General features: G+C 41.3%; 1 protein-coding gene across 1 annotated transcript in view; it reads right to left on the bottom strand.

The window, feature by feature from the left end:
* Nucleotides 1–7,644: 7,644 nt before the first annotated feature.
* The window catches only part of LOC101621664 (aromatase), a 31,064-nt gene continuing 11,469 nt past the window's right edge, over nt 7,645–27,239 (bottom strand). Inside the window, exons 3-9 of the mRNA XM_012728576.1 lie at nt 22,545–22,699; nt 19,399–19,575; nt 16,201–16,315; nt 12,080–12,194; nt 11,560–11,722; nt 9,068–9,309; nt 7,645–7,878 (exon numbers count right to left, since the gene is read on the bottom strand). Coding sequence (XP_012584030.1) covers nt 7,645–7,878; nt 9,068–9,309; nt 11,560–11,722; nt 12,080–12,194; nt 16,201–16,315; nt 19,399–19,575; nt 22,545–22,699 — 1,201 coding nt within the window. The remainder of the gene's footprint in view (nt 7,879–9,067; nt 9,310–11,559; nt 11,723–12,079; nt 12,195–16,200; nt 16,316–19,398; nt 19,576–22,544; nt 22,700–27,239) is intronic.

Here is a 27,239-nt window from a genome sequence, read left to right as displayed (position 1 = left end):
GTAGTTATGATGAACTAGATGTGTTGTAGTTCTCCCTGGAGCTGGGCCTTTGGTTGAGTTGGTGACTGGCTTTGTTTACACTCTAAGCACTGAGAGCTCCCAAGTCTTCTTGGGGCCTCTGTTGTGGGGGTGGGATCTCCCCTTCCCCACAGGAGTGCAGAGTAGTGCCAGAAAGCTCGAGTTTTGGGAGATTTAAATGAGATAACTTGTGGTAAGCCCTTGGGTAGCTTACTCAAAGATATGTCACACTCCTATGTTATCACAGGCAGGGATTTCTCAAAGGAGAGTTCATTTCTCTTTGCATGAATTCAGTGGTTTCTAGAGCTATATGAGTAATAAAAGCAGTGGGATGCATTTGGGAAGGTGATATGAAAGTGGGTGAAAGTCTTGATAGTCAAGGAAAATGTTACTTCTAGCAGGGAAAGGAGGTGCTATTAAGCTCTTAGTGATCCAGTTACTGTGCATAAGAAACCAAGGTCACTCAAAAGGAGGTCATTTGCTTCCACAAATCCAGTGGTTTGCCTACAACTTCAAGCAGAGCATAACGTGATTATCTGTGGGTGAAATGTGTTCCATGAATATCCCCACGGCCCTGCAGCAGTAAGTTAGGGCTACGCACAGGCATATTAGTGTTTTAGGGCTTGCGGTCTGCCAGTTGATATTCAGTGGCCGCCCACATTGTGCATACATGACCAGGTTGTGCATTTGCTCTGAAAGTAGGGTTGCCTTACACAATCAATTTGTTATTAGGGCTTTGGTATGAATGGGAGAAATGGTGTTATGTTCATGAAGCAAAATAATAATAGAATCAAAGCATCAGAAATGACCGTAGAGCGCCTCTCCATATCTGCAGAGGAGTTTGCAAGGTTCACATCAGTGAGAGGACACCAAAGTAATCTTCAGAATATGCACAGCTCTGAAGGGAAGTAGGGCTGGGTGAAACCAAACAACTGTTGGCCTTGGAGCTGGTATCCCCGGGCGGGACATCTTAGACAAGGCACTTAATTCCTGGTATTGGACAAAGCACTTGACCTCCCTGTACTTCTCTTTTCTTAGCAGTGAAATGAAGCCTTCTCTGCCTTCCTCAAGAGGATCGGCAGGGGCTACAAATGGAATGATGGATGTAAGGGGACCGATGGGTAGAGATTTTAAATCCCAGACCCAATCTAGCTTAAGGATGACTAGCTTGGCTGGCATTGTATTTTAAGAACATTGAACTCGAATGCCTTTATGCCAGGGATTCCCTTTTCCCCCCACAGACTCTGTTTTACAGCCAGCCTGATAATTTGATTACCTCCCTGACTCCTCTAGATGTCCTGACATGAGAAACCTTATACTCTGTGCATAGATAGGACCTGCTTCATGGGATGCTGAAATAGGTTATATCACTTTAGGAGTATTGAAATTCATGCCCATCTTCTGCCCCATCCCACCTCCATCCCCCTTCCACAAACCCAGCTTACTGATGCCTGTAATCGCCCCCCCCCCAAAAAAGCAAAAATCTGTGTTGGAAGGGAGGGTAACATTTTGAATCTCAGTTATGCTTTATAACCTGAATAGATAAATTTGGCAGATTAAGAAGAAAATGTGACAAAAAGGTTTTGATGCTTCCACCTGAGAGACTGACCAGGTGTTTTGAGGCATGGGTGGGTAGGAGGGGGAAATTAGACCAACGGGTAGCAAGGACTGGGAATGATAGATGGGTGGGTGGGGGAATTGATCTCTCCAAGTAGGATAATACTGGCCTGGTGGTACTGTGGGGTGGAGTAGATGAAATGGTTATGTGAAGGGTTCAGTAAGAAAGTAACTACAGTTATTATTGTTTTCTTGATCTAAAAGAATAACCACCCTTTCACCAGAAACTGGAATGGGAAAGAGGCAGATGGGTGTTGTATTCTCTGTTATTCACCCGTCCATGCTTCACTGGGCTGGGTGACAAAGCTTATGTTCTCCTTGTCTGGCTGTGTCTCCTCCATGCCAAACACCTAATCACTTGAAAATAACTATATGAGGGATTGAACACTTCATTCATATCTGGGATCCTTGCCAAATGAAGAAATGCCTAGTCCATCACAGCCAAAACGGAGGCACTTTTATGGCCATCATAAATTTGGGTTGCCCACTATGTGATTATCGTAAATTATAATTTTTTTCTGAGCACATTTTTCTAATGTACCACTTCTAAAATGAAAAACTAGAAACATTCCTGTGGTTAGATAATGGCCTAATGGAAACTTAAAATTTCCCGATGCGGCAGCTGATGGAACCCACACATTAATACTACCACCTTCGAGTGGGTGAAAGTTTACAGCACCCTCCCTTACACTATCTCTTTTCAGAAAGATCCTCCATGCATAATAGGGGGTATCAAGGCTGGTAGACAACTACAGGTTTTATGGAGGAAGACACTGAGATATACCCTGCCCCAGACCTCTTGGGTACCAAGTTAGGGAACGAACACAACCTGAAAGAGCATGGACTAGCATCACACGGAGGGCACTGGGAAACCCAGCCTGATCTCCTCAGCCTTGCAGCGGGGAGTCCTGTGGCTGAGGTGGGGCACGAAGGCAGGGCCAGCAACTGTGGAGTGAGACGCCACTAGAACCCAGCCTTCTCCTTTACTGGATGATTGGTTGATGGGAAGTCCCCCAAACTCTGTGGGCTTTGTCTTCTCATTGATACAATGGGGGACTAACTGGGGCAATCATACGAAGGTGAGAGTTTCATGATTCTTAAAATGAGATCATGGTTGTGGAAGCTTCTGGCACAGCTGCCCTCTCTACTGGGTGAAAATAGGCTAACTCCTGAGCAGCCACAGCATACTCAAAACTCATCTCTGGAAGCTTAGTGACAGGTTGCCCTATGTCACACTAAGAGCCCCACATAAATCATCCCTTGCCACCCTCACAGCAACCTTGCATGTTAATTGTTATCTTTGGTGGACTGATGAGAAAACCAAGGTATGGAGGATTACACAGGTTGCCCAAATTATATGCTTGAGATAAGGATAAGCCCAGATTCAGGGCTTCATTGCCTTCTTATTTATGAGCTTGCAGAACTGAGAGAAACTTTGAAAATCACCTGAGCCACCTGTCTCATTAACTTAAGGGCTTCGTTGCAAACTTTTTTTTTTTATTAATCAAAATATTGTGGTTTGTGAAACACTGACTTTTGATTATGGTTAAAGAGAATTGAATATTATATTTATGGTAATTCCTAGAATGATTCTTTCTAGTTTAGTACTTTGAAGTGCTTTCTCGATGGAAGAAAGGGGCCAGGTATATCTAATGGTTGGGCTTGTCTGAGTGTGCGAGTGTGCCTGTGTGCCTTGCTGGCCTGGTAGAAATGGGATGGCCAGTAATGCATCAGGCCAGCACCTGCCATGCTGCAGGAAGGGAATGAGGGAGTTCACTTGGGTGAGCTCTGTCTGGGTCGAGCCCTAAAGGATTCAGCCAGACCTAGCTTCTTGAGCTAAGTCTAACTGGAAGTACCTCATATTTCAGTCAACTAATTACTCGGACTAAGTTTAACTTAGCATATGTTTCTGCAAGCATCTAAGAGAGATCAGCCCCAGAGTGAAACGGAAACAGGAGAGTTGGGGGGGGTCCAGCTAGCATTCCATCTAGTAGGTCAGGGCCACGCATTATTATCAGCAGAGAAGGGTGCTGCTTAGAAATAAGAAAGGAGAACTTCCAACTGGCATTTACCAATATCTGGGACTTCTCAATGTGATTCTTTTTCACTTGGGAGATGGAAAATGGGATGTCAGTGAAAGGAGAATAAAATGTCAGGTGCCCCTGAGGATAGGAGAGCACAGTTGTCCTCGCAAGTTAGCAGTGACAGAACCCATATACACATGCATTTCACGGATCATTTACAGATCCCAGTTCTTTGGAGCAGTAACAGCAGAATCTGCAGCACATTCAAGAATGACAACTAGGTACTTAACAATGACACAGAAATCTGATAAATTTTGCATATAGAAGAAGAATTTTTCAGATACATGTTCATCAATCTATTGAAAAGTCAATGCTCTTCAGTAAAGGAAAAGCCCAAAAACTCAGCTCTGCCCCATTGTGTGTCCTTTTCCTTAACTGTCACACAAGACATTTTATTTCTGACACTCCTGCAGGCCAAATGTAAGAAGGCTTTTCCTCTCCACTAGTAATGATAACACCAGCTGGGTATCCTACAATTCAACTCACTTCTAACTCTACCTCACTATAGATGGCATGCAGTCCCACAAGACAGGCATCCAGTCCCATAAACTGACCCTACCCCATTTCACTTGCTAACCATGAGTAGCTGGTACCCAGGTTACCCACAGCTTCTGACAGGTCAACAAAACCGAGCTTTTAGGGTGCCCAACTCAGGTTCAGTTAATGTGTTTAAACAGTTCACAGGATTCAGAGAAACACTTATTTACAGTTACCAGTTTATTAAAGGATATGATAAAGGATAACAGTCTGATAAAGAGACACATAGGGCGAGGTCTAGGAGGGGTTCTGAATGCTGGAGCTTCCGTCCTGGTGTGGATGTGTTCACTAACCTGGAAACTCCTAATTACTACTGGGATTTTTATGGAGGCCTCACCATGGAGGCATTTTTAACTGTTCTTCCTTCTCCTGAGAATGGAAGAAGGACTGAAAATTGCAGGTTTCTAATCATGGATTGCTTTCTGGTGACCATCCCCCATCTAGGATCCAGCCAGAAGCCCAACCATAGTTTCCTCATTAGAACAAAAGACACCTCTATCACCCAGGAAATTACAAGGGTTTCAGAAGCCAGGGACAAAGATCAATATTTGTTTTTCCATTATCTCACATATTTCAAATTCTTTAGACTAGGTCTGTACAAACACATAAAGCTCATCAATACAATCTAAGTAGAGTACAAAGTTGGACGGTTACCCAAGTAATTTGATTCTGGGAAAGTTTTCTTGGATCATTCAACCTTCACCTTTCCCATCGTCTTCCTGCCTCCCACCCCACACCACTCCCAATTTCCCCCAGCATATTTTTGGCGTTACCTACATACAACTACATTAACTTCCCATTTAATTTTGACTATATCCAAATTACCATTCACTCAACTTCCATTTAATTTTGTCTATATAGACATGGGCATTGGCACATATATACAAACAAAATATAGTGGATGTTCCAAGGGCATGGGATGAAGTGCACTGACTCAAAGTCTGTTTCTCTTTATGCAGCTCTAGTCAGAAGCAAAGTAAGTTGTGTATTAGTAATCACCCAGTAGATTAATTTGGATCCTCTGTCTTGGACTTGCTTTCATAGATCTCAATAATTTAGATGATTGTCTAATCCCTGCAAGACAGATATTTCCAGGCACACGGTCATATTTTCATGTGTGTTTACGTCATGTGGATGATCCAAATTATTCCAAATTCAGATATTTCCTTTTTTTAACTAATGGCTATCCTTGAATCCTTAGAACATCTGCCTTTTCTTTCATTGGTTTCTGGGGTTGTTTGAGTGTCTTGTGAGCAAGATTGTCTCTTCAAGACTGGTTCTGGCAGTCAGAATGGAGAGTCTGGGTGGGGGTTGGGGATAGGTTACCAAAGGAAGACAAGGGCTCTCAAGGAGCTTACATTTTCATTTTATACTCAGCTGTTCCCCAACAATAGGATGAAGACACTATGCAAATATTGAGGTGGTAGTTGAGTCAATGGCAAACATTTACAGATTTGTCAATGAATTAAATTTCTCAGTTTTGAAATGGTTTTCAGGTAGACATAGTCAGTAGCTTTGATTACATAAGTAAAGTGATATTGGGAAAGTGAATTCATCTAATCGATTCCCTCTAGAAAACTAATTCCAGGATGTGTATGACTGTATATGATGATACCATAAATGAGGTGACTGTTAAATCTCTATTAAGTCTGAGGTAGGATAAAATATGGTTATGGGTTCTATCCTGACCACATCCTTTACTGACCTGTTGCCTTTCACTTTTGGGATTTTGGAGAGAGAGACGTATCGAATGAGAAAGATAATGGGATGGAGGTGCTTCCTTAGACATTTAACCCCACAGGGCTGTAGAATTAGATGCAGCCAGATACAGACGTCCCACCCGCAGATCACTGCACTGATGGAGCTAAACAACAATGCACACATGGAAAAAATTTTTATTTGAATTTGAAATGCATTGTGTACTTTTTTTCTTTTGCAGCAAATTTATAATTCTAATTCTATTTTATTTGGCTTTTACTAAGTTATCTGTATCCTCTGAATCTATACCTATAGCAAGTGCCTGAGGCATGAATTGAAAAGCTGGAAAGGATAGTATCCAGTTTAATTCTTGCTACAGACAAATCACATGTGGATAAATAAGAGTTCATTGATTATGATTCATAGGGAGCATCATGTGCTGACCTTGTAGACATTTCTCCAATGACTGAATGTTGGAGGCCCAAACCACTGAAAACCAACCCAAAGCAGCTTTATTCAAACTAGCAGGTGCATTTGGTGCCATGTATGCAGACATCAGCTTGGTCTGTCTATCTATTGAGTACTTCTGCCTCCGACATTAAAATGCAAATATTGAGGTGGGCAGAGCCTTTTCTTTTATTGATTTCTGGGGGGGAGCCCAGGAGAGCCAGGTATAAGTTTTGCTGATGGTCTGTCTTTTCCATAGCATGTTTTGTGAGATTGGGCTTTTAAGGTGCAGTTTCTTTATTGACTACAAATTCTTGGCCTTGGTGTTTTCTCTTGCAGTCTGGTTCTCTGGTTGTGACAAGATCAGATGTCTCCTGGCTTGCAGCCAGCCTGTAAGGAAGGATGCCTGCAAGATACCATAGGCACCAAATGTCCGCTGTGAGAATGAGGCTGTCTGGCAAAGGTGGATGGTTTCCAGGAGAATTACTTGTGAGAAACGCACCAGTAGGTACTGACCAACCTTTTTTGTGTGTGGTTTTCATTTCAAACGTCTATTGAAGGAAGTGCTGGTTCAGAGACCTGTGTGAAGCAGAACAGGGGTGAAGATACAATGGCTGTGGTGGTTTAGGACCATTAAAGTCAAATGCCCACTTGGATCAATTTTCTATTCCCTGACTTCCTGAGAACTGAGCATTTGCATGGCTGGGTCTCAGACATGACCCCTTGAATCTTGAGAATGCTGCAATTCAGTTGTTGAGAGGAGGGCAGCATAATCTATAATCCTGTAACTGGGTCTCAGTCTTTTAATGAGTCTTTGCCTCTAGACTATGAGCTTCACACCCCCGCCCCCCACCATGGTTCTGATGGGCCCAACACTGACTCGTTCACCACAGTCACATCAGTGGGTGTGTGGTCTAGATTCAGCAAGTCGTGCTACCTATACCATTGGCCACCACCATCATTTGAGACATGAACATGAAAACCAAACTGGGCAATCAGAATTCCTCCTGGAAGCTTTCTAAAGGGTTTTAGGGAAGTCCTCTGTCTACAATGGCTATTTGTTTATTTAATTATTTATGAGTACCTTTTAATTTTTTGAGTTGAGGTAACATTGATTGACAACACCGTCTGTGATTCAGAGGTTTGGGTTCCCACCTCTATAGACGTGTGTCAACACATGACACCCACCACCAAGGCACCCACAGCCCTCTACCATAACTAACCTTCTTTAGTGTTGGAGGCACTAGTCTGAGTTTCGCGGGACAAAAGCCATTTCTATCATGCCTGTAGTCTCATCAGGGTGCAAGGACAAGTCATTTCTTTTCTTAATGTTTTCAACACACATTCCTTGCAACACCTTCACTTGGAATCGTTTCAGAAAAGTCACCAGTATGGTTTTCATCATCACCATGGCGATGTACTTTCCTGCACAGGCCCGTGGCCCAAAACCAAATGGCTGATAATACCTGAAAGGAACCTGTGAAAATGATCAGACAGTTATCCAGAGCATTAAAGGCTAGAGACCTACACCTCTCTGCTGGGTTCACCCTGAAAACACTGGTCAGCCAGAACAGTCTGTTCCTGGGTCTCAGCCATACCATCCTTCACTGAAGTGAGAAACTATCCCTCAAGTTAGCCCTTCACTCCAGTCAGTTTGGTGTTCCCTTTGTGATCTACTCCCAAACTTGGATGTTCCCCAGTTTTGCTGTTTCACTTAAGTAGCTCTGTGGGATGGACCCCTCTAGACTACTATTCTAAACCTTCATTTAGACAGAGATTGTTTTTGAGCCTTGGTATAGAACTTGAAGATAGAGGATAAATTTAGACAAAGATGTTTATTCCTGGCCTATTAGTGCCAAATAACCAAATATTCTAGCTCTGCAAAAAATTAACTGGCACCATATCTCTCTGTTTTGTCCTTTTTTTGGACTTATGGAGCGCCGAGGACATGGTAGACATTCAGGTTTTTGTTGACCACTTGCTAGCTTGGCAAGAATTTCTCATGTAGAAACAGAATGACTAGAAGACTGGATTAATTAAAGTTACTATAGACTATATACAAATGTGAAATTAAGGGCACTGAGGGAACTATTATTTGGATAATTCAGGTTAAGAGCCATCATTGCCTAAAAGTTGACATCATGGAGGTAGAATCCCCAGTGTAATTCAATGATAGAAAAAGTTGAATTACTGAGTCCTGTTTAGAGTGGAATGTAGTGTTTGTGGGTCACGAAGCGAATGAAAGACAGATTGTGGAAGGCAAATCTTTGGATCTCATAGGATTTCCACTTAAAGCAAAAGTGGACTTCCTCTGTTAGAGGGATCCTACAGCAAAATCTACATGATGACAGTGTAAGTTTAAATGAAAAAGAAGGTTAGTAGGTTAAAGAAAATTTGTTTCTTTTAGTTAAATTGAGGGCCTGGCTGTTACACATTTTAATCTATTGTGTAGCCACCATAGACACTTCCCAGTGCTGGAGATTCAGCACCCTTAACCTGAGGGTGAATATAAAAGTCTCATGGAGAAGCGTGTGTGCCTGGTGTAAGGAAGCAGAGGGAACGAGTAAACAGAATGGAATGTACATAGTGGAAACACAGAACCAGAATGGATCCAGCAACTGATATTTTCAAAAGTGGCACAGTCTGTTTGAAAGAAGGGTTCTTACATTCTTTGCAAAGTTTTCAAGAGTAAATTCATTGGGCCTGGGGAAAAACTCGATTCTATGCATTCTCCCAATATTCAGGATGATGTTTGTCCCCTTTTTCACTGGATAGCCGTCGATAACATCATCCTCTAAGGCTTTGCGCATGATCAGATCCACAACCGGCTGGTAGCGCATGCTCTCGTAAATGAAGTTTTCCAATACTTTTAATTTTTGTATGTCATCGATCTTTATGTCTCTTTCACCTGTGAAGATAGATTTAAAAGAACAAGGAAGGTAATATTAGTTTCAATATGTGATAAGCTCCTATAGCTTTCACAGATCAATTTGTTTTGGTTAAAAACATTTATAACTTTAATGTAAACCATTGGCCTGGTTCAAATATGTCTTGTTTGAACCCATTGAAACCTAAATAGCTTTAAACCTGAGGGATTTCATAGAAAAGCTTGGACTTACAGAAAATTATGAAAACCTGGTAATACTGGACCCACATCCCCTCATAGCAGCAAGTTGAGTAGCCAGTGAGACTTTGAGGGGTATTTTCTTGCAGGTCTCATCGATCTACCCAGTTTGCTTTAAACATTTATCTGCCTGGCCTCTGAGGTCTTTGAGTTTTGTCCCCAACTCTAAATTGTAGGGAAAATCTGTTCCTTTTTTAGTCAAAGTGAAATAGAACATTTAACCAGTTTCAGTGAAATTTTCTCCTCTGCTTACCTATGTAGTCATCAGCACAGAACACATCACTGGCAATTTCCCCATCTAGTTAAGAACCACCTATTGCAGTAGAATGGCAAGAGATTCCCTCTTTCACTACAGCAAAATGGGTGCCTCAAATCAGCCCCAGGACAGCACATGTACAGTCTCCCTGACACTCATCAGAGACGCTCAGATTACTCCCACTTTGGCAAAGCCTCACAGCATCCTCAGTTGAGTTACTACGTGTGTCCAACATTCTGAGATAGCCCAGTCTCCTATACAGCAGGCCATCTAGGAAGAGTCTCATCTACGGAGGAAACTCACATACTTATCTTTGTGCACACGAGGGTCTGGTGGGGTATGTTTGTCTGGGGTGAGGTGGTAGAGGGTAGATGACCAAGAAGGCAACCAAAAGCTGCCACTAGGAAAGAATTAGAGTGTGTGTGTCTCTAGGGGGAGGGCAGCTACGAATGCCCAACGATTCTGCTGCTTTTCCACTTAGTAGAGATCTGTTAAAGACCATGTTGTGGCACAAACACTTTCATCTCTCAAAGAAGTTGTGTTAAAATTATATGTGAAGTTTTATGATCTCAAGGTGAACCATCCTCCCCTGGACTCCATCTCTCTGACTCTTCATTCCATTGAACTTGCTTGTGGAGGTTTCTCTCCCAGCAATTGCCCACCATTCAGTTTCTCCAATTATTAACTATTTCAGATAGCATTCAAATGATTTCAAGAAGATGGTGCCTTTCCACCACAGAACGGTTTGTTTTGCAGGGACGGTGTAGAGTCAAGAGAACAATCTCCACCATGTGGCAATCTCTTTGCATGTGTCAGGAATGTGTTGCTTAAAAGATTATCCAGGTGGAAAGCGCTCCAAGTAAGGAATTCTGTTTTCTTGTAGAGGGAAATTCTGATTTTTCTCTAAAAATGGCATGTTTTTATGGAAAGGCAGCAGCATCAGGATTAGTGGGCAGAATGATACTGGGGCAGAAGCAAAGCAGGGAAGAAGTGGTGTGTGTGTGTGCGTGTGCGTGTGTGTGTGTGTGTGTGGCGGGAGAACAGAGGCAGAATTTGGGGGCTCCCCTGCAGAGGAGGAAAGGACAGTGGGAAGAACAGTTTGGCAGGGAGAAGGAAATTGATCACTCCCACACCTTTGCTGTCAGACTCTCTTCTTCCTTTTGCAGCCAAGTGAAAGTTCACTTGTGAATGAATTGCTTGAGATCTAACAACACTGCTGCAAATGTCAATGTGGACCCACAAGTCTTCTGCTCCAGAAAGCAGACAGAGCACTTTTTTTTTTAATCCCATGTTGTTGTTTTAAGAAATACAAGCATGTGTATGGGTATATGTGCACAAACACCAATAAATAAATAAATAAATAAAGAGAAGAATATACAGCAAAAAACAGTGATTCTCCCTGGAGAATGAGAATGAGCCTAAGGACAGTGGAAGAGATTGGAAGTAACTTTCCCATTCTGTGCATCTTTCTATTTTATTTTTTAAAAATTGAGTATGTGCTATTTTTATAACCTAATAAACTCTAATTTTCTGTTCAATACTGTATGGCATAATTAAAGTGTGACAGGAGATATCAAATAGCATACCAAAAAAAAAACACAATAAGGGAAAAAAAGTGTGAGAAAATTTACAGTAAGAAAACAAAAAAAATGGGGAAAAAAGTGTGAGAAAATTTACATTGTATTATTCTCTAATGTTTGACATTAGATGCTTAGGACATTGTTGGCATTTAGAAGGAATTATTTTTAAGCGCTTTGATTTATTTAGTTAAGGCTTACCAATAACAGTCTTGATCTCCTGCATTATATCCTCTTCAACCTTTGGGTGCCTTGCAATGAGAAGTAGCATGAAGAACACAGAGACAGACATGGTGTCTGGTGCTGCAATCAGCATTTCCAATACACACTGGTTCACATTCTCCTTTGTCAGGTCGCCACGTTTCTCAATAATTGAAAGAGAGGAGAACCATTGGCCAAGCAAATCAAAGTTTCAAAAAGAGATGGGAGGTGACAGTCACGGATCAACAATCACAACAAAAGGAAATCATAGAAATCTCAGTTCTCTGTCAATAACTATGAATAAACATTTTTCATGACCACCTGCAGCTAAAAGCCGCACAATTTAACCAATGACCAAATCTTTGGACACTACTTAGGGCTATTTAGGTCTACTGAGTGGACTATTTAGGTTGGGAGTTGTAGAAGAACTAGAGAAAATTAGTGCAGAAATAGGAACATTTACACACCAGTCATACACATTTGTGGGAAATAGTCATATGCATACGGTCCAGCTCAATACCTCGGCCAAAATCAGCTCCGTGGCAAAGTCTATATTGTCTTCCAGTTTGTCTGCTGTGGAAACCATGTGTCTTTTTTCTTCTATCATAACTTCCAGGACATCTTTCAAATCCTTGCTGGGAAAAAAGTCAGAATATAATCTCTCTGTATTCACTTAAGCTATCTAGAACAACCTAAATAGCTTTTTTTTTCATTTTGCCATTTGTTTAAACAAAATGACCTGCCTAAATTGAAACCATTAGTACTCATGAGTAATGAATTTATATCTTACTTCTTCATAAATATTCTTAAATTGCATGTACATTATATATTTCATATTAAGGAGTCAGAGTTAGCTGAGATTTCTAGGGGTTGGCAGTAAAATCAAGGATGCAACTTCCAGTTAATGTTTAAAAATTGGTACCTAAATACTAAATCCAATACTGGATTCTGACGTTTTTATTTGACTAGGACAGTGTTTATGTTCAAAAACAAAAACTAGTAGAAGCTTTTAGAGGAGTTGTGATATGCTCACCTCTATTTCCTGTTGCCTTCTAGCCACCAGTTAACTTTTATTTGCCTACCTCTGAAGTCTATTAGATTTGAGACTCCAGTTCGGGACAGCAAATTCAAATGATGGAGTATTAGTCTTATTTTTTTCGTGTACCCTGTAGTTTCTGTCACATTGTAAACATTAAGTCTTTGTTGAATGAATGGTTGGCTGCAAAAAAAAAAAGCGCGTCTAGACATTTTGACAGTATGTCTGAGGGAAGACTCTGGATAGAGTGTCAAGTTCTAGTTCAGGTGGTTCTCTTTCTACATAACCTACTTTAAGTCTCTAAGTCTTAACTCTCTTTTAAAGTGAAGAATTCAGACAAGATGAACAAAAAGGCATCTTGAGATCTAAATTCTGTTGAGAATTTAGATAATTCCTTTGTCTTTAAATATATGTGTCTGTGTAGAAACACATTGTTTCCTGAGCTCTGTATTGTATTCCACATTACTTTCAGTGCACAACAAGTCTTTCAAATTCTTGTTGATGTAGTCACCTATGCACCTACATATCCCATTGATGCTACTGACATACATAACCTCTAAGTTTGTTCCGATTCCACAGGAAAACTAAGGAAAGATGCTTTGAGTTTCCTCCCATTAAAAAATTCTTTAGGTCAGCTCAGAAAATATTTAAACATTTTGAGAGATAGTTTTTAGGTTAGCATAGTAGTTATGTCACTCTAAATGAGGATGTACCTATTGTGTAAATCTGAGAGTATGCTATAGACACAGACCTCCAGATGTGTGCTGAGGATAGACTCAGATCATTGTTTCACAAACTGTTCATATGTTCATCAAGCATTTGCCCAGTCCATGTACATAACACTCAGTTAGTGGGCTTTGAATGCTCAGAGCATTTCTACCTAAACAGTGGCCTCCAAACGGTGTGAGGGTGTGAGAGATGTTAAAAGTCCATAGACTTTATTTTTTAAAATTTATTCTTACATCAGTCTTCATTTTGTTCATTTTTCCATCTTGGTTGTGAACCCTGTGTACTTCCCACCACCAATTTACCTGTGTGCCATTACCATAGTCCCATGTACCTATCCCACCTCATTTTTGATCCCATCCCCTTCTCTATCCATATGGCTGCAGAAGGCATGTGTTTATCTTTTTGATTGCTGAGTAATATTCCACTGTGTATATGTACCACATCTTTTTAATTCAGTCATCTACTTTTGGACATTTGGGTTGATTCCATGTCTTTCCTATTATTATAAATAAATGGGGGTGGAGGTGTCTTTTTGAATCAGTGTTTTTGTGTCTTTTGGGTAGATAGCTAGGAGTGAGATTGCTGGGTCATATGGAAGCTCCATTTTTAGCAGTTTGAGAAACCTCCAGTTTTCCATAGTGGTTGTACTAGTTTGTATTCCCTTCAGCAATGTAGGAGAATTCCTTTTTCACCAAATTCTCGCCAACATTTGTAAAGGATTGATCACAAAGATATACAAAGAGCTGATGAAACTCAACAAAAATAAAGTGAACAACCGCATCAAAAAATGGACAGAAGAGCTAAAAAACAAACAAACAAAAAAAAAAACACTTCTCCAAAGAGGAAATGCAGACGGCCAACCGATACATGAAAAAATGTTCAACAGCACTTGTAATAAGGGCAATGCAAATTAAACCCACAATGAGATACCTACCATCTCACACCAGTGAGAATGGCACATTTTAAAACAACTAGCAAAAGTCCCTAAATTCATAGATGAATTCCTTGATGAAACTGCAACTTCTGAGTATCTGCTTCCTCCCTGTGCCAGAATCAGGGGACTTCTGTGGATGTCCATTGGGCTCTTCCCTATTCAGGTTGGTCTTACACCAATATACATCTAAATGTATATGCCCTTAAAATCTTGGAAAACTGAGTTCAATGACAGTTTTCAGGAAATAGGAAGTCACTGACTTAAAAGCATGTATTACAAGGATGTGAGTTTGTTGTTGGAACTCAGAATATATTTTTACAGTGGAACACTGGTGGCTAGAGTACAAATCTAGGTCACAAGCACCCATTTAATATTGGTGGCTAAAAGGTCTTAAAATTGACTAAAAAATGTACAAAGCAACACTGCTATAATATTGGTAATAAAAAAGCAGAATTATGAAACTGAATGGAAGTGAGGAGAGATATCTCAGAATCCTTTCCATAAATGCCTTTTAAGTGTATCAATATTAATAACAGCGTGGTGGGGGGCAGATAATTCTAAAAAGTTCTCTAGACCTCTACTTTTCTGCAATATGGGAGATATAAAGCAGTGCGCTGACCGTTGCAAATGTTTTGTAGAGAGGGAATTTTTCTGGGTTAATTACTCCAGAAAACTAGGAGAAACCACTGTATAATCTCATATAACAAGTTTTTTACGAGCCTGCTGTCCAAGACTGAAGCTAAATTAATGACCACGAACTATATAAGCCACCACCTGCTCTGACCACAGTGAAGAAATGAACCCTTTATGGTTTCGATTAAAGATACAAAAGATCTGGTGGGAGCAAAATTAAATGCATGAGGTGAGTGTGATAGCCACTATCCTACAGAAATGTTCCAAAACTAAAGGTGCAAAAAACCAAATCCACAAATGAAATCCAAAAAGAACCAAACATCGAAATCATTAACCTAATACTCATCAACCACATGAGAATATCTATATCAAGCAACAGCAAGTTGGCTGCTTTTCTAGAAACTAAGGTTGAATTTCAAAGTCTACAAATAGGATAAAGTTGTGTCTTCAAACAAGTTTGGGAACTTTTAAAGATAGAGAGTTAAGAACAGGGAAATGAACATACGTAGTGCCTACTCTATACCATGCTCTGTGCTCATTGCACTACATATCTAATCTCTTTGGCCTTTATTCCCTCTTAGAAGGTAGATTATATTTTACATTGATTCCTGAAGGTGATTTACTTGCAAAGTGGTAGAGACAGGATACAAAACAAATCTGTTTGCCCCCTCATTCCACTGGTGATTAGGAGTGGCCATTTTTAGTGGTTGTATCACTCTGAAAAAGCCACAGACCACCCTATCAGCCATTAGATATTTGTTCAGTCATTCAATGGACTATTTTAAAGCCATTTAATAACAATTCTGGTTCCCCCAGTGACTTAAAATATGTAACTGAAAAATGTACATGTTGAATTAAAACTCATTAATTTCATTATGAAAAATGCTTTCAAGACTACCATCAATTCCTACAAGTTGAATTGTGTTGAAATTCATTTAAAAGCAACACAAGAATAAAGTGATTCCATGTTTCCATGTTGACATAACAGTGTAAGTTCAGCCAACCCTTCTCTTCAACTCCATATGCAGGGCAGTGTTCTACTTCCAAGGATGGGCTCTGAGACAACTCACTTGGCCCCCACACTGAGAAATAGCCCCAGCCAAAGGCTTCTCTTTCTCTTTGGTCTGGCCACATGCAGCCAAATTGCTGTAAGAAGTATTTCATCAGCAACTTAATCCACTGCTCCCTCATGGGATCTGGAGAGCAGAATACTTGCAGAGGAGAGACAAAGAACAACAGACACAAATGAAAAACAAAACAAAATGAACCCAAATCTCACCAGCAGATTTCCCAAAGTTGTGTTACTTACACAGACTTTTCATACTTTCTGTATAGCCAAGAAATCTTGAAGAAGATGTCTGGTTTGATAATGAGAGCTTGCCATGCATCAAAGTAACCCTGGATTTTAATCACGACGGCCCTTTCTAAAGAAACAAACAATAAACAAAGCAGTTGAGTAAAACTGTGAGCCAAAGAAGGGCACCATGATCAGAGACCCTTCCCTGCAGAGTCTCCTGCTAGACTGGTGTTCTTGACTGGGCACGTTTCCAGCTTCAGCAGGTATTTTAAGCCACATGAACATGACTAGGCAAACCAAACACTAGTTTATTCTGCTTTGCATCTAAATCGATGGTGTTAATCAGAGATTTTTGCCTGCTTTCAAGTTTGGGTTTGAGAGACAGCCTAGAGTCTCTTGCTCTTTCCCCACGCAGTGGGAAATAAGAAGGGCACAAGTAATTATGCATGTTCTGATCTCAATTCTGCTCCCAAGGAGGGCAGGAGTTACTCTCCTGGAAGGCAGTCAACAGTTGCGTTTCAGCTTCATTTGGTGTTGGGTAACCAGAGCCAGTAAGTGGATAATCTATTTAGATTATAGAACTAATAAATAACTCTTATATTCTCACATGATCGTTCTTTATTCATATTTTTTTATAACACTCATCACATAAGTTTCCCACTTATACTTGGTCCAGAATATGGAATTCACCTTAGTATTTTCAATGCCTTGTCCTGAACGTCATGTATGATCTACTCTTAGTAAATGGTCTTTAATTAAAAGACTTTAAAATTAAATGTAATGGTCTTTAATTGAATCCTGGGGGAAAAGGAGCCTTTTATGTCCCTCAAGTTACACAAAAGAGAAAGGGATAGATACTTACTTTCAACTGCTTGATATGACTTCATTTAATCTTTACAATCTTGTAAGGGGAGTAATCATATTATCATTTTGAAGGCGAAGAAACCACAGTTCATAGAAATTCAGAAGCCTGTTCTGCACCATATAGCCAGTGTGGTGGGTAGGCCTTGAGGCTGGAGCCTAGTTTTATTTGACCTCAGTACAATGGCCTTTCCTCTTTGTTGCACTGGGTCTCTTAGGAAAACTGAGAGTATAATAAGGATCCAGTGAGGAGAAGGAAACAAAAAATAACTGTACATTAACTTTCCTAAGAATCAAAGCCAGTGTAGAACCAAGGAATAGGGACTTATAAAATATATCCAGCCAGCACCTACCATTGTGGTTAGGTTTTTTAGAAACTCAACTTCAAGCAAAACTATGTTTGATGAAACTGGGTCCTCCCATTACGTTATTTCATTCAAGAGGCCAGGATTCCTTTTCTCTCATCAACGTTATAAGGAAAAAATTGCTGCCTGAAAGGATGTTACTGAGGACCTGCCATAATGAGGTAGTCCTTGCTTTTCGTGTCATGCTGCTACTTGGCTTTTATGAAGGCTTTGCGTTGGACACCTCTTTTCACCAATGGAAGGCAGTCCAAAGAGGATTTTTGCTTTTGTGACAGAAGACAAGAGGCTTTCAGCAATGGTTTGCTGCAGTAGCTAGAAAGGCAGCTGCACTCTGCACAGCAAGAGAGGTCCTGTGGTATCCCTTCCTGGAGGCTGCTTTCCACAGCTCTGTGTGTGTATTCTTCCTGCCCTTGTTCTGCATTAGTGTGTTTATGTTTTATGTTTTATTTGATGTGATTGGGTAGGGTTTTTTTGGGAGGGTGTCTCAGTGTACTTAATTTTTTTTGCCATATGAATTAAGGGTAAGTGTATTTTTGCTTCATGTCTGCTATGAAGGGTTTCAGAGGAATACTCTACTTTCAGATAGTGGGGGAGATCTGTACCTACCTAATTCCAGGAGAGATGTGGGCGGGCCAGGCAAGCTGGGATTGCAGTTCCTGTCTGAAGGGGCTCAGGCAAGAGGGTATGACTGTAATCTCTGCAAGGAAAAGGGGACTGCCATCCAAATGGCAACCAGATGAGGTTTCCATAGCTTTTGTAAGCAGTAATTAAAGAGCAAGGGAGATGGGGCAAGGAGAGCTGGAGGAGAGAAAGGGGATGTTTGTCTGCTTGTCTACGTGTGGTAAAGCAGGCAGAAGGTGTTTTTGCTCCACTGGTTTGGGCAAGAGTTACAACACCTTGTTCTTATGCTTGTAATTTTCTTCCCTCAGCCCTGTAGGTGACTTGTGGCCTCAATTAACTTAGGCTTATGTTCACATGTCCCCTCCACAGAGGCCTTGTCCACTTCTGCTCACCTCTCTCTATACTATCTTCTTGCCCTGTTTTGTTTTTCCTTTAAAGCAGTTATTGTTACCTAATATAGACTAGATACTTGCTTTTGTTTCATTTCCCCACTGACATAAATTTGTCAAAGCGAAGAACTTCATCTGTTATGTTCACTGCTCTGTTCCCAGAAGCTAGAACAGTGCATAGCATAAAATGGGCAGTCAGCAAACAGTTGTTTAATGAATATAGGGAATCAATGAACTCCGCCATAAATCAGTTCAGCATCAAGCTACATATAATGTCAATAGTGGAAAATAATTTATATAAAGGGTAATTTTTTTGGTGGTAGTAGAATTGCATGTACATTCTTTAATATTCATTACTGCAGTGTAGTGAAGAAGGTGGTTTTTTGAGTATGAAATCTTGTTATAAATGACAAACCGTATATAAAACCACTTTGTATACCACTTATCACATAGGATCCTGTAATAGCAGCTCACATACAGAGTCACAGTTTTCATGTTTAATAGCTTTGAGGAAGGGTTATCTATGTATATTTCTATAAGGGAGAAAGTGTGTTTGTATGCAAATCCAGAAAATATGTTTTACATATTTTATATATATATATATACATACATATATATATTTATATACATCATGTTCAAAAGAATGGTTGGAAATGATTCATGCATCGGTTTGGTCAATGTCACGACATCAATGACCCAATGAACTAATCACATTTGTTAAGTTTTGACTGTGGGTAAGAGACCTAGAACAAGAAATAGAAGATGCCCCCTACATTATGGGAATTTACATCTTCTAAATGAGTAGGATAAGGTAGATAGCCTGGGGGGGGAAATATCAAAGCAATACTTAGAACTGTTTAAACAAGAGCAATGTACAATGTAACATTTAATTACTTGGTTCTGTTGCCCCACTCATCCATCCCCTTATTCAAAAAAGGCAGAATGTCAAGTCAGGAGAATGAAAATTTTGGTACCATCCATGGGAATCCCCAGGAAGAGCTCGTTGGAGGTGTCCAGCATGATGCACCGCATGAATTTCATTATGTCCACAGAGCCCGACTTGCTGGTGAACTCCTTCAGCCTGTCCAGATGTGCCATGACGGAGTCGACACAGACGGTCACCATGCGCACAAGTCCTGGGCCCGACAGAGCTGAAGGGGACACGTCAGACAGTGAGCTGCCCTGCTCTCCATGGCACATGGTCAGGTGACTTTGCCCTTTTATGCTTAGAGCTGATCATTCACAATGCTCTAGTCTCTACTTGGGTGGAAATGTCCACAATCTGTTTTACTTGTCTGTGTTCTTCTAATTTTCTACAAGGAATGGTCTACTTTCATGGTTAAGAATAAATGAAAAAATAAATATCAAGCCATTCGAAATTCGAATTTTCTTTTCATGCTCTGGTGTATCATTTAAGAGATTGCAAATGAAACATTTAGTGCTGTGATTGTAAATCGCCAATCAGTGATCTTTCTTATTTATGCACGTATTTCTCTCTAATGGTTTGAATTTTCCCAGAGTGTTAATAATTCTTTGTTTTTGTTTTGTTTTGTTTTTTTACAAGTGGTGTTTTTTGTATTTTTTTTTTTTTAAGATTTTTTTATTCAGAACTGGGGTACAGGCCAGAGATGCAGAGGGTGAGAGGCTTCACCAGAGACAAAGTGGGGAGCAGAACAGGCAGACCAACAAAGTACACTGCTGAGGGGAGCAGAGGGCAGGTCAGGAGAGGTCTGTGGCGCCGTGTGGTCACCTCCCGGGCAGGCAGGGATCGAACTCATGCGGAAGTGGCTTAGCTTCTTAGTGCTGTGCTTTAACCCGCTGCGCCACCAGGGAGGGCCCAATAATTCTTTGTTTTAACTGGTGGCAGGATCCTGCTCTATAACCAGTCAAATCTGACCTAAAATACTTCCTGTTAATTGTACTTAATGAGGATTAAGTGCTTATCTCATAATTTACCGTCTCTTAATTTAATTTTGGTTTCTCCTCAAACTACTTCCAGGTTTATTTTATTCAACCAATGTCTTAACAGCTAAGCAATGTTGTTTGTTGTGCAGTATTTCCCATCAGACTGGCAATTCTTTAAAGGCAGTGACAGTCTCCTATTAGCATTGTCCTTTAAGTCCATAAAAACTGGTGGCCCTCAATACATATTTGTCAAATAAAGGAATGAATGAATGAAATCAGATAGTGTGACCTGTTTCTTTTCTGAACCTTTTTCTGAACCTAAGGGTCTGAGCAGCTAGTGGTATGTGGTTTATCCTGAGAGTTTAACTTCTAAAGTTACCCTTGTTCTTTGCTCTACTTTCTTTAAGCTTTCTTGAGGACTAATTTCTCTTTTTAATGTCTTCTATTATTCAGGTTTGCTGGTAAAGCCAGAATTCCAGAAACACAATGGAAAAAAAAAAAAACCCACATCATTTGTGCCTCAGAACCCCAACCCAAGGCAAACTTTGCAAATAAGAGGCCTGGTAAGTGATCCTAGAAGTCTAAGATTTCTACTTATATATAAAAGGGAAGGCTGCATTGGTAGCATATTTGCTGACTGGAAAGAGATTAGCGGCTATGAGCAGGCAGGATGTCATTGCTTCTGTAATTCCTTCCTGAGGCAGCCCTTTGAGTGGAAGGGCTGGCTTTGAATATTACTTCCAGGCTGATGTGCAGTGTCTAAGAACTTGGAGCCATATTTCAAAGTGGCACATCCTTGAAAGGGCCCTGGGCCAGTTCTAGACACTGGAAAGGCAAGGAAACATCTCTCCTAGAGCTTCCAGAAAGGAACACCATCCTGACTGTACCCCCTTTTTAGCTCACTGACACCCACACCAGTCTTTTAACCTCCGGAATTGTAAAATAGCCAGTGTGTTGTTTTAAGTCCCTGAGTTTGTAGAAAGAAATGTTTGTACAGCAGCAGTTGGAAGCTAACACTGTGGCATCTGCAACAGTGTTGTGCTGAGTGGTGGCCACAGGCAGTTCTGTAGGCAACACTCAGCTGGGACAGGCCCTAGTTGTCTGTCTCAGCTGCCATACAGGCTCGCTGGAGAGGTTGAATGGAGGGCAGAATATCAGTGGTGCAGAGCTAGTCCGAAAATCCATGTAGGCCTAGATTACATCTCTTTCTGGACTTCCCAGACCATAACTACTTTTCTTGATGCTGATGTCACACACTCGTCCTGTGTTTCCCCAGCAGTTCCATTTCCAGCTGAACACAGAAAAGGGGGTATCAGTAGATAAGGAGGCTTGGGATCGAGTTGCTGTTCTTCTATTACTTGACATGTTGCCTGGACAAAAATCACTAACTCTAACATGGTATTTCCTCAACTGCAGGTGCTGCATGAGACAACATGCACAGTCCTTACTGCTAAAGTTCTCTAATTTTATCCACAAATTTCTTTCTGTTAAGGTATCTGATCAATGATTTAGCAAATACATGGTCTTACTAACACGTTAAGTTCTTAAGTGTATTAATAGGAAGAACAAAATTTGTGGTGGTAAAAAATGTAGGGATCATGACCTGGGTTACCATTTTCTAATGTGAGCTTTGGGCAAGTTATTTAATCTCTTCATGACTCGTTTTTATCATTTGTAAAATGTAGGCAATAGGATATTTTCCACAAGAGCTTGCTGTGGAATTAAAATAAAGGGTCCTTGGGCCCTTCACAGGTGGGGCAGTAGGTTAAAGTACAGTACTATTAAGCTATCTGCAGGCACTGCAGCACCAGTTCGATCCCTGGCCAGGGAGGTGACCCATATGGTACAGCAGACCTCTCCTGTCTCTCCCGCTGCTCCTCTCAGCTGTGTATTTCAGTCAGTCCACCTGTTCTGTTCCCCATTCTGTCTCTGGTGAATCCTCTCACCCACTCCTCCACCACCCCACCCTGCACCTCTGGCCTTTTCCGCAGTTCTTACATGCGTAAATAAATAAATCTTAAAAAAATCAGATACCTGATTTTAAAACAGTACCTACTAGATAGTAAATATATATATTTCATTAGCATTATAATTTCAAACCTGTGAGGCAACAGAATTTTTAAAAGATTTTTTAAAAAGTTCAGACTTTAAGAAACTGAACCCTCCAACCACATTCACTGACAAAAAAGCAGAATGTATCTAGGCACCTGATTACCTTTCATGAAGAAAGGCCGTATACATTTCCAGAGGTCCGGGTTGTTATTAAATATGATGCCGTTCTCGTGCATGCCGATGCACTGCAGGCCGAGCTTGCTCCCAAATCGGGAGTTGTAGTGGTTGTTCTTCATTACGTGGCACATGCTAGAGGACCTGAAGAGAAAGCACACCTTGGTGGGAACTTTCTAAGGGTCAGGAGAATGCATGGAGATGATTTTGACCACGCAGGGGGTTCTCATTGTAAATGCAATATAATCTAAATGCAATGTGTGACTTCCCGTGCTCACACATTGTTAGTCTAAGAAAATCCTGCACCAAGGAAGGGAGTACACTAAGTGAAATAAGTCAGAAAGAAAAAGAAAAATATCAGATGGTTTCACTTATAGGTGGAATGTAGGAAAACTGAACAAAGGGTCAGAAAAAAAGGCAAAACTTGCAGGCTAACTACAGATCTGAGGCATCCAGCAGGGAAAAAAAGGAGGGAGAAGGGTCAAATAGGGGAGGGAAGAGCACAAGGGACTCTGGTGATGGATCACAGGTACTGTTACTGTGCTGGTGGGAGAATTATGGAGACTATACCTGGAAGAGGGGAGAAATAAAATATTGTACAAAAATCAACAATGATATAAAAAAATTATGAAAAAAATATCCTGCTCCAGTTGAACCGCTTCTAGCTTCCTGTGTGAACACCACCAAAAATAGAGTGCGCACACTCACCACACACACACACCCACCATCCCTTTCTTGCCTAACTCCAAATTGCCTGGGTCAGAGCTGTAAGGCTTTAAGGAACTGACCTTCCAGCCACACTGCAGACAGACAGTGCCACCAGGCAGGAGCGAGCTTCCCACTGGGAATGGCTGAAATTGAGAAGTCTCACTTCTTTAGTTTGGCTCCAGCAATTATACCTAGTACCACTCTTTCCCAGTATCCAGTCAGACCCCACCCCCCATGGCTATTGTTCTTATCTTCTGAGCATGTCCTCTGGCCTTGGGCGTGGCTGGCTGGCTGGCTGTGTCTGGATGCTCTTTGTGGTGGTGACAGAGCTATCTTGGGCTCTGCTTTCCATCAGGGCGCCTCCAGGGATAGAGTTATCTCAGGATTTTGGAAATGAGCCTTTAGCCAGCCCTTGACCTGGCCAGCCTGGGACTTTGCTAATAATTCAGACTTCCTTGAAATTCCTGGCTCCTCTGGGTTCTGCTTTCATCCCCACCACCACGCCCAGCTTTGAAAGCCTTGGAAGAGCCTTCAGAAGAACTTGGGAGGAGGAGGCAGCTCCTCTGTCTCTCATGTCCCAGACTATTTCTTCATCTAGGAGCTGCTTCCTGCCCCCACATCTCTTCAGTCTGGACCTGATGAGATACTGAGTGTTATAAAGTGTTATAAAACTCTAGCTGACGAAGCCACAGGGGCCTGCACGTGTGAGGGAAATGGTGTCTTGTTAGGACAGTAAGCACACAATTCTGTAGAGATGGACTAACTTTGTTGAGATGTGCATGCAGGCTGTTTGTACATTAGTACATGGCATTGGAGGGATAAATGGATCACTTAAATAATCAAAACTTGAAAGAATAATGGATGCAAGGATATATTGGTGTCTTCAGGATAAAGGGTGGAAGTAGGTGTAGTGGACGGTGAACACGAGCACAGAGAAGAGGGAAAAGAGTTGGGATGAGTGTTTTGTGTGTTAAGGATTTGGGGAGGAGACTGCTGGTTCACTGCTCAGTAAAAGTAGGATTCGTGGAGAAAAGAAATGTTAAGAATTTATGAAATTGAGAATTGTGGAGTGGATGGAGTAAATTCTTTTTCACTTACTAGAGAAAAATTAAGAAATGCTATGAGTGACAGCATTTCCTGTGGAAAGGGGCCAAGGTTGGAAAGTAGGTTAGCACAGGGCTGGGAGGGAAGCAGGCTGCCTGGTGAGGGGCCAAGCGGACTGTGGCCAGAGAGCGTGGATCGGGAAACCGGAAGTCTCAGATGTCATGAGTTAATAAGCTGTGTGGCTAACTAACCCTCTGTATGGTGAGCAAGATGATGGGCGCATGAAGACTGATGGGATGGTGTTTATCAGAAGATAGAGGGTGCTAATCAGGACTGTGATATTTGTATGTCCATTGCTTTCATCGACACTGATATTGTATTGTAGATGTAGACCATATACAAATAGCACTAGGCACAATCAGGTGAGATTATCTAAGGGATATGGAAGAGAGTAGTGCAGTGAGGCCACAAGGCAGGCAGAACAGGACAGAGGGAGGTACAGGCATCCAGACCCCAAAATCCTTACCCACAGAGCTGCACGGTGATGATTCAGTGAAGAAAGAAAGGTCACATCTCAACCACCTGCCTCCATATAAATGGATCATGCTCCCCGGGCCAGGGGTCCTCTGCTTCTGTGCTGCCGAGTAGACAGCATAGGGCACACAGGTAAGCACCGAGCCTGGGCTCACACACAGCCAAGGCTTCCCTGGTCACTGTGTCTCCCTCTGCTAACATGTTTTACCCAGACCCCACTGCAGGGCATGAGTGCAGCAGTTTCACGTTAAAGGTCTGTGTCACAGCATTTCTATGTGGAGAATAGCACCGCATACAAGTTCCCTTTAGTAAAAGGAGGCATTGGCAGATTACTGCTCTTGACATATTTTTCTGAAACTTCAAAAAATCTCCATCTATTATAGATAATGAGAAAACAGGAGAAGGGTTTGGACATTTGAAAAAAAAGGGGCAGAGTGGTTAGTAGAGTAGAAGTTTTCTGCAGAACCTCTGTAGCTGAATTCGGGTAACTGCTGTTGGTCTGCATTTGGGCTGTCTGAGCAGGGCAGGAGCCAGGTCACATACAAAAGTCACCCACCCACCACGTGTCTCAGTGGGATCTTCCATAGGCAGCACTGGAGCGACATAACCTTTGTCTTTGAGAAGAGAGAACTAAAGCACCTACATCTGCTAGGGAAGTTAAAATAGACCCCCGCACCCTCCCTCCCCACCCACATGAGGTTTTTCCAGTCAAGGATTAGAAATCAGCTCTTTCCAGGACCAGGGCAGAGTTCAGGGGAACACACGATAAAATTAGACAGAGGGTAAACATTTGAGCAGACTAGAAAAAAAAAAGTGTGTACATTTTGCAGGAAAGCAAAAAAGCAAAATGTATTTAAAATATCTCTTTGCTACTGCACAGGAGGGAAACCCTGAGCGTGATGGCCAGCACTAGCATGCTGTAACTTTTAAGATGCGGAAGATCACTGATGCGATCTTTATTTTGGATGGGTTTTTGGTGAGTTTAGTTTTTATGTAAGTTTTCAAGTCTTCACTTCAGTTTTGGTTCTTCCTTCCCACTTCACTGACATTTTGTTCCTCTGCGGTAAATTCTCCAACTTTAGGGTTTTCTGAACACATAACCCTCAGACGTGGGGTGCCTACCACATGCAGCTGGTTCTTACACTGGCTGCAGCCGGGTCGCAACACTGGCTCCTCCCTCCCAAAGTTGACACTTAACTCCTGAAAGTATGACTGCTGTAATGAGCTTGTTCAGTTAATGCCTGTGAAAACACATTCCCACAGAAGACACAGGACCTAGAGAACTTTGCTTTGGCCAACTAGATGAGACTGCAGGCCAAGTTTTAGCCAAACCCTATATTTCTGATGGATTTCATCGTTCATTAAAAAAAAAAAAAAGGCCTTGAGATAATGGCAGTGTCAAGAAATGAAAACAGTATTATTACATGAATAAATTATGTATTAACATTTATATTGGGGGAAAAAATCTTGCTTTCAAATCCAAACACTTTTAAGATAAATATTCTCTTTTTAATTAGAGTCCATGTAATAGTCATCAGATGATAGCAAGTTTTGGACAAGTTTTCCTCTTCTTAGCAACAAAAACAAAAACAGCAACCCAGATGCTTCTGTTTTTACCCAGGGAATTTAATTTGGCTGACAAAAATTAAAATTTTATTCCCTATAGAAAAGTCACACTACAAAAAAACAAAAACAAAAACAAAAAAACCCTAAAATGGCTAAGGTTGAAATCTTTAACTTTTCTTAACCCTCTGCTATATCATTATATAATGAAAGCAGAAAAAAATCAAAGCAGAAAGCTAATAATTTGTACACTCTTTTCACAAATTAGTATCTAGAAATCTTTAAGTACTTAGGGCATAAACATTACCCTTTTTCTGCTCTGACCACTAGGGCTTCATGACCACATACTTTATCCATGTTGCCCTGCCCATTTATTTTGAGGAATTACAAATCACTGTTAAAAAAGACAGGACACTTCAAACTTAAAAACAAACCTAATTAAAATTTAATAAAAAAAGGCCCTCCCTGGTGGCGCAGCGGATTAAAGCACTGCATCGAGAATCTAAAGCCACTTCCGCATGAGTTCGATTCCCGCCTGCCCCGGAGGTGACCACATGGCGTGGCAGACCTCTCCTGACCCGCCCACTGCTCCCCTGAGCAGTGTACTTCGTCGATCTGCCTGTTCTGCTCCCCACTCTGTCTCTGGTGAATCCTCTCACCCTCCACATCTTTAAAAAAAAAAATTAATAAAAAAAAAGCTAACTTTAAAAATCAAAGTGTCCAGTAGGGGGCGCCAACACCCCAGCTATTTCGAGTCAGGATAAACTTGCAAAGCACTAAGTCGACAAGGCAAGAAGCAGTCCAGCCAGCAAAGTATGACTGACTGGGTGCCAAC

This window comes from Condylura cristata, unplaced genomic scaffold (genome assembly GCF_000260355.1).
Source record: "Condylura cristata isolate star-nosed mole 26May11 unplaced genomic scaffold, ConCri1.0 scaffold00023, whole genome shotgun sequence".
In the NCBI taxonomy this organism is placed as follows: domain Eukaryota; kingdom Metazoa; phylum Chordata; class Mammalia; order Eulipotyphla; family Talpidae; genus Condylura; species Condylura cristata.
Note: the sequence above shows the minus strand (reverse complement) of the source record. Positions and strands in the feature narration are given on the sequence as shown.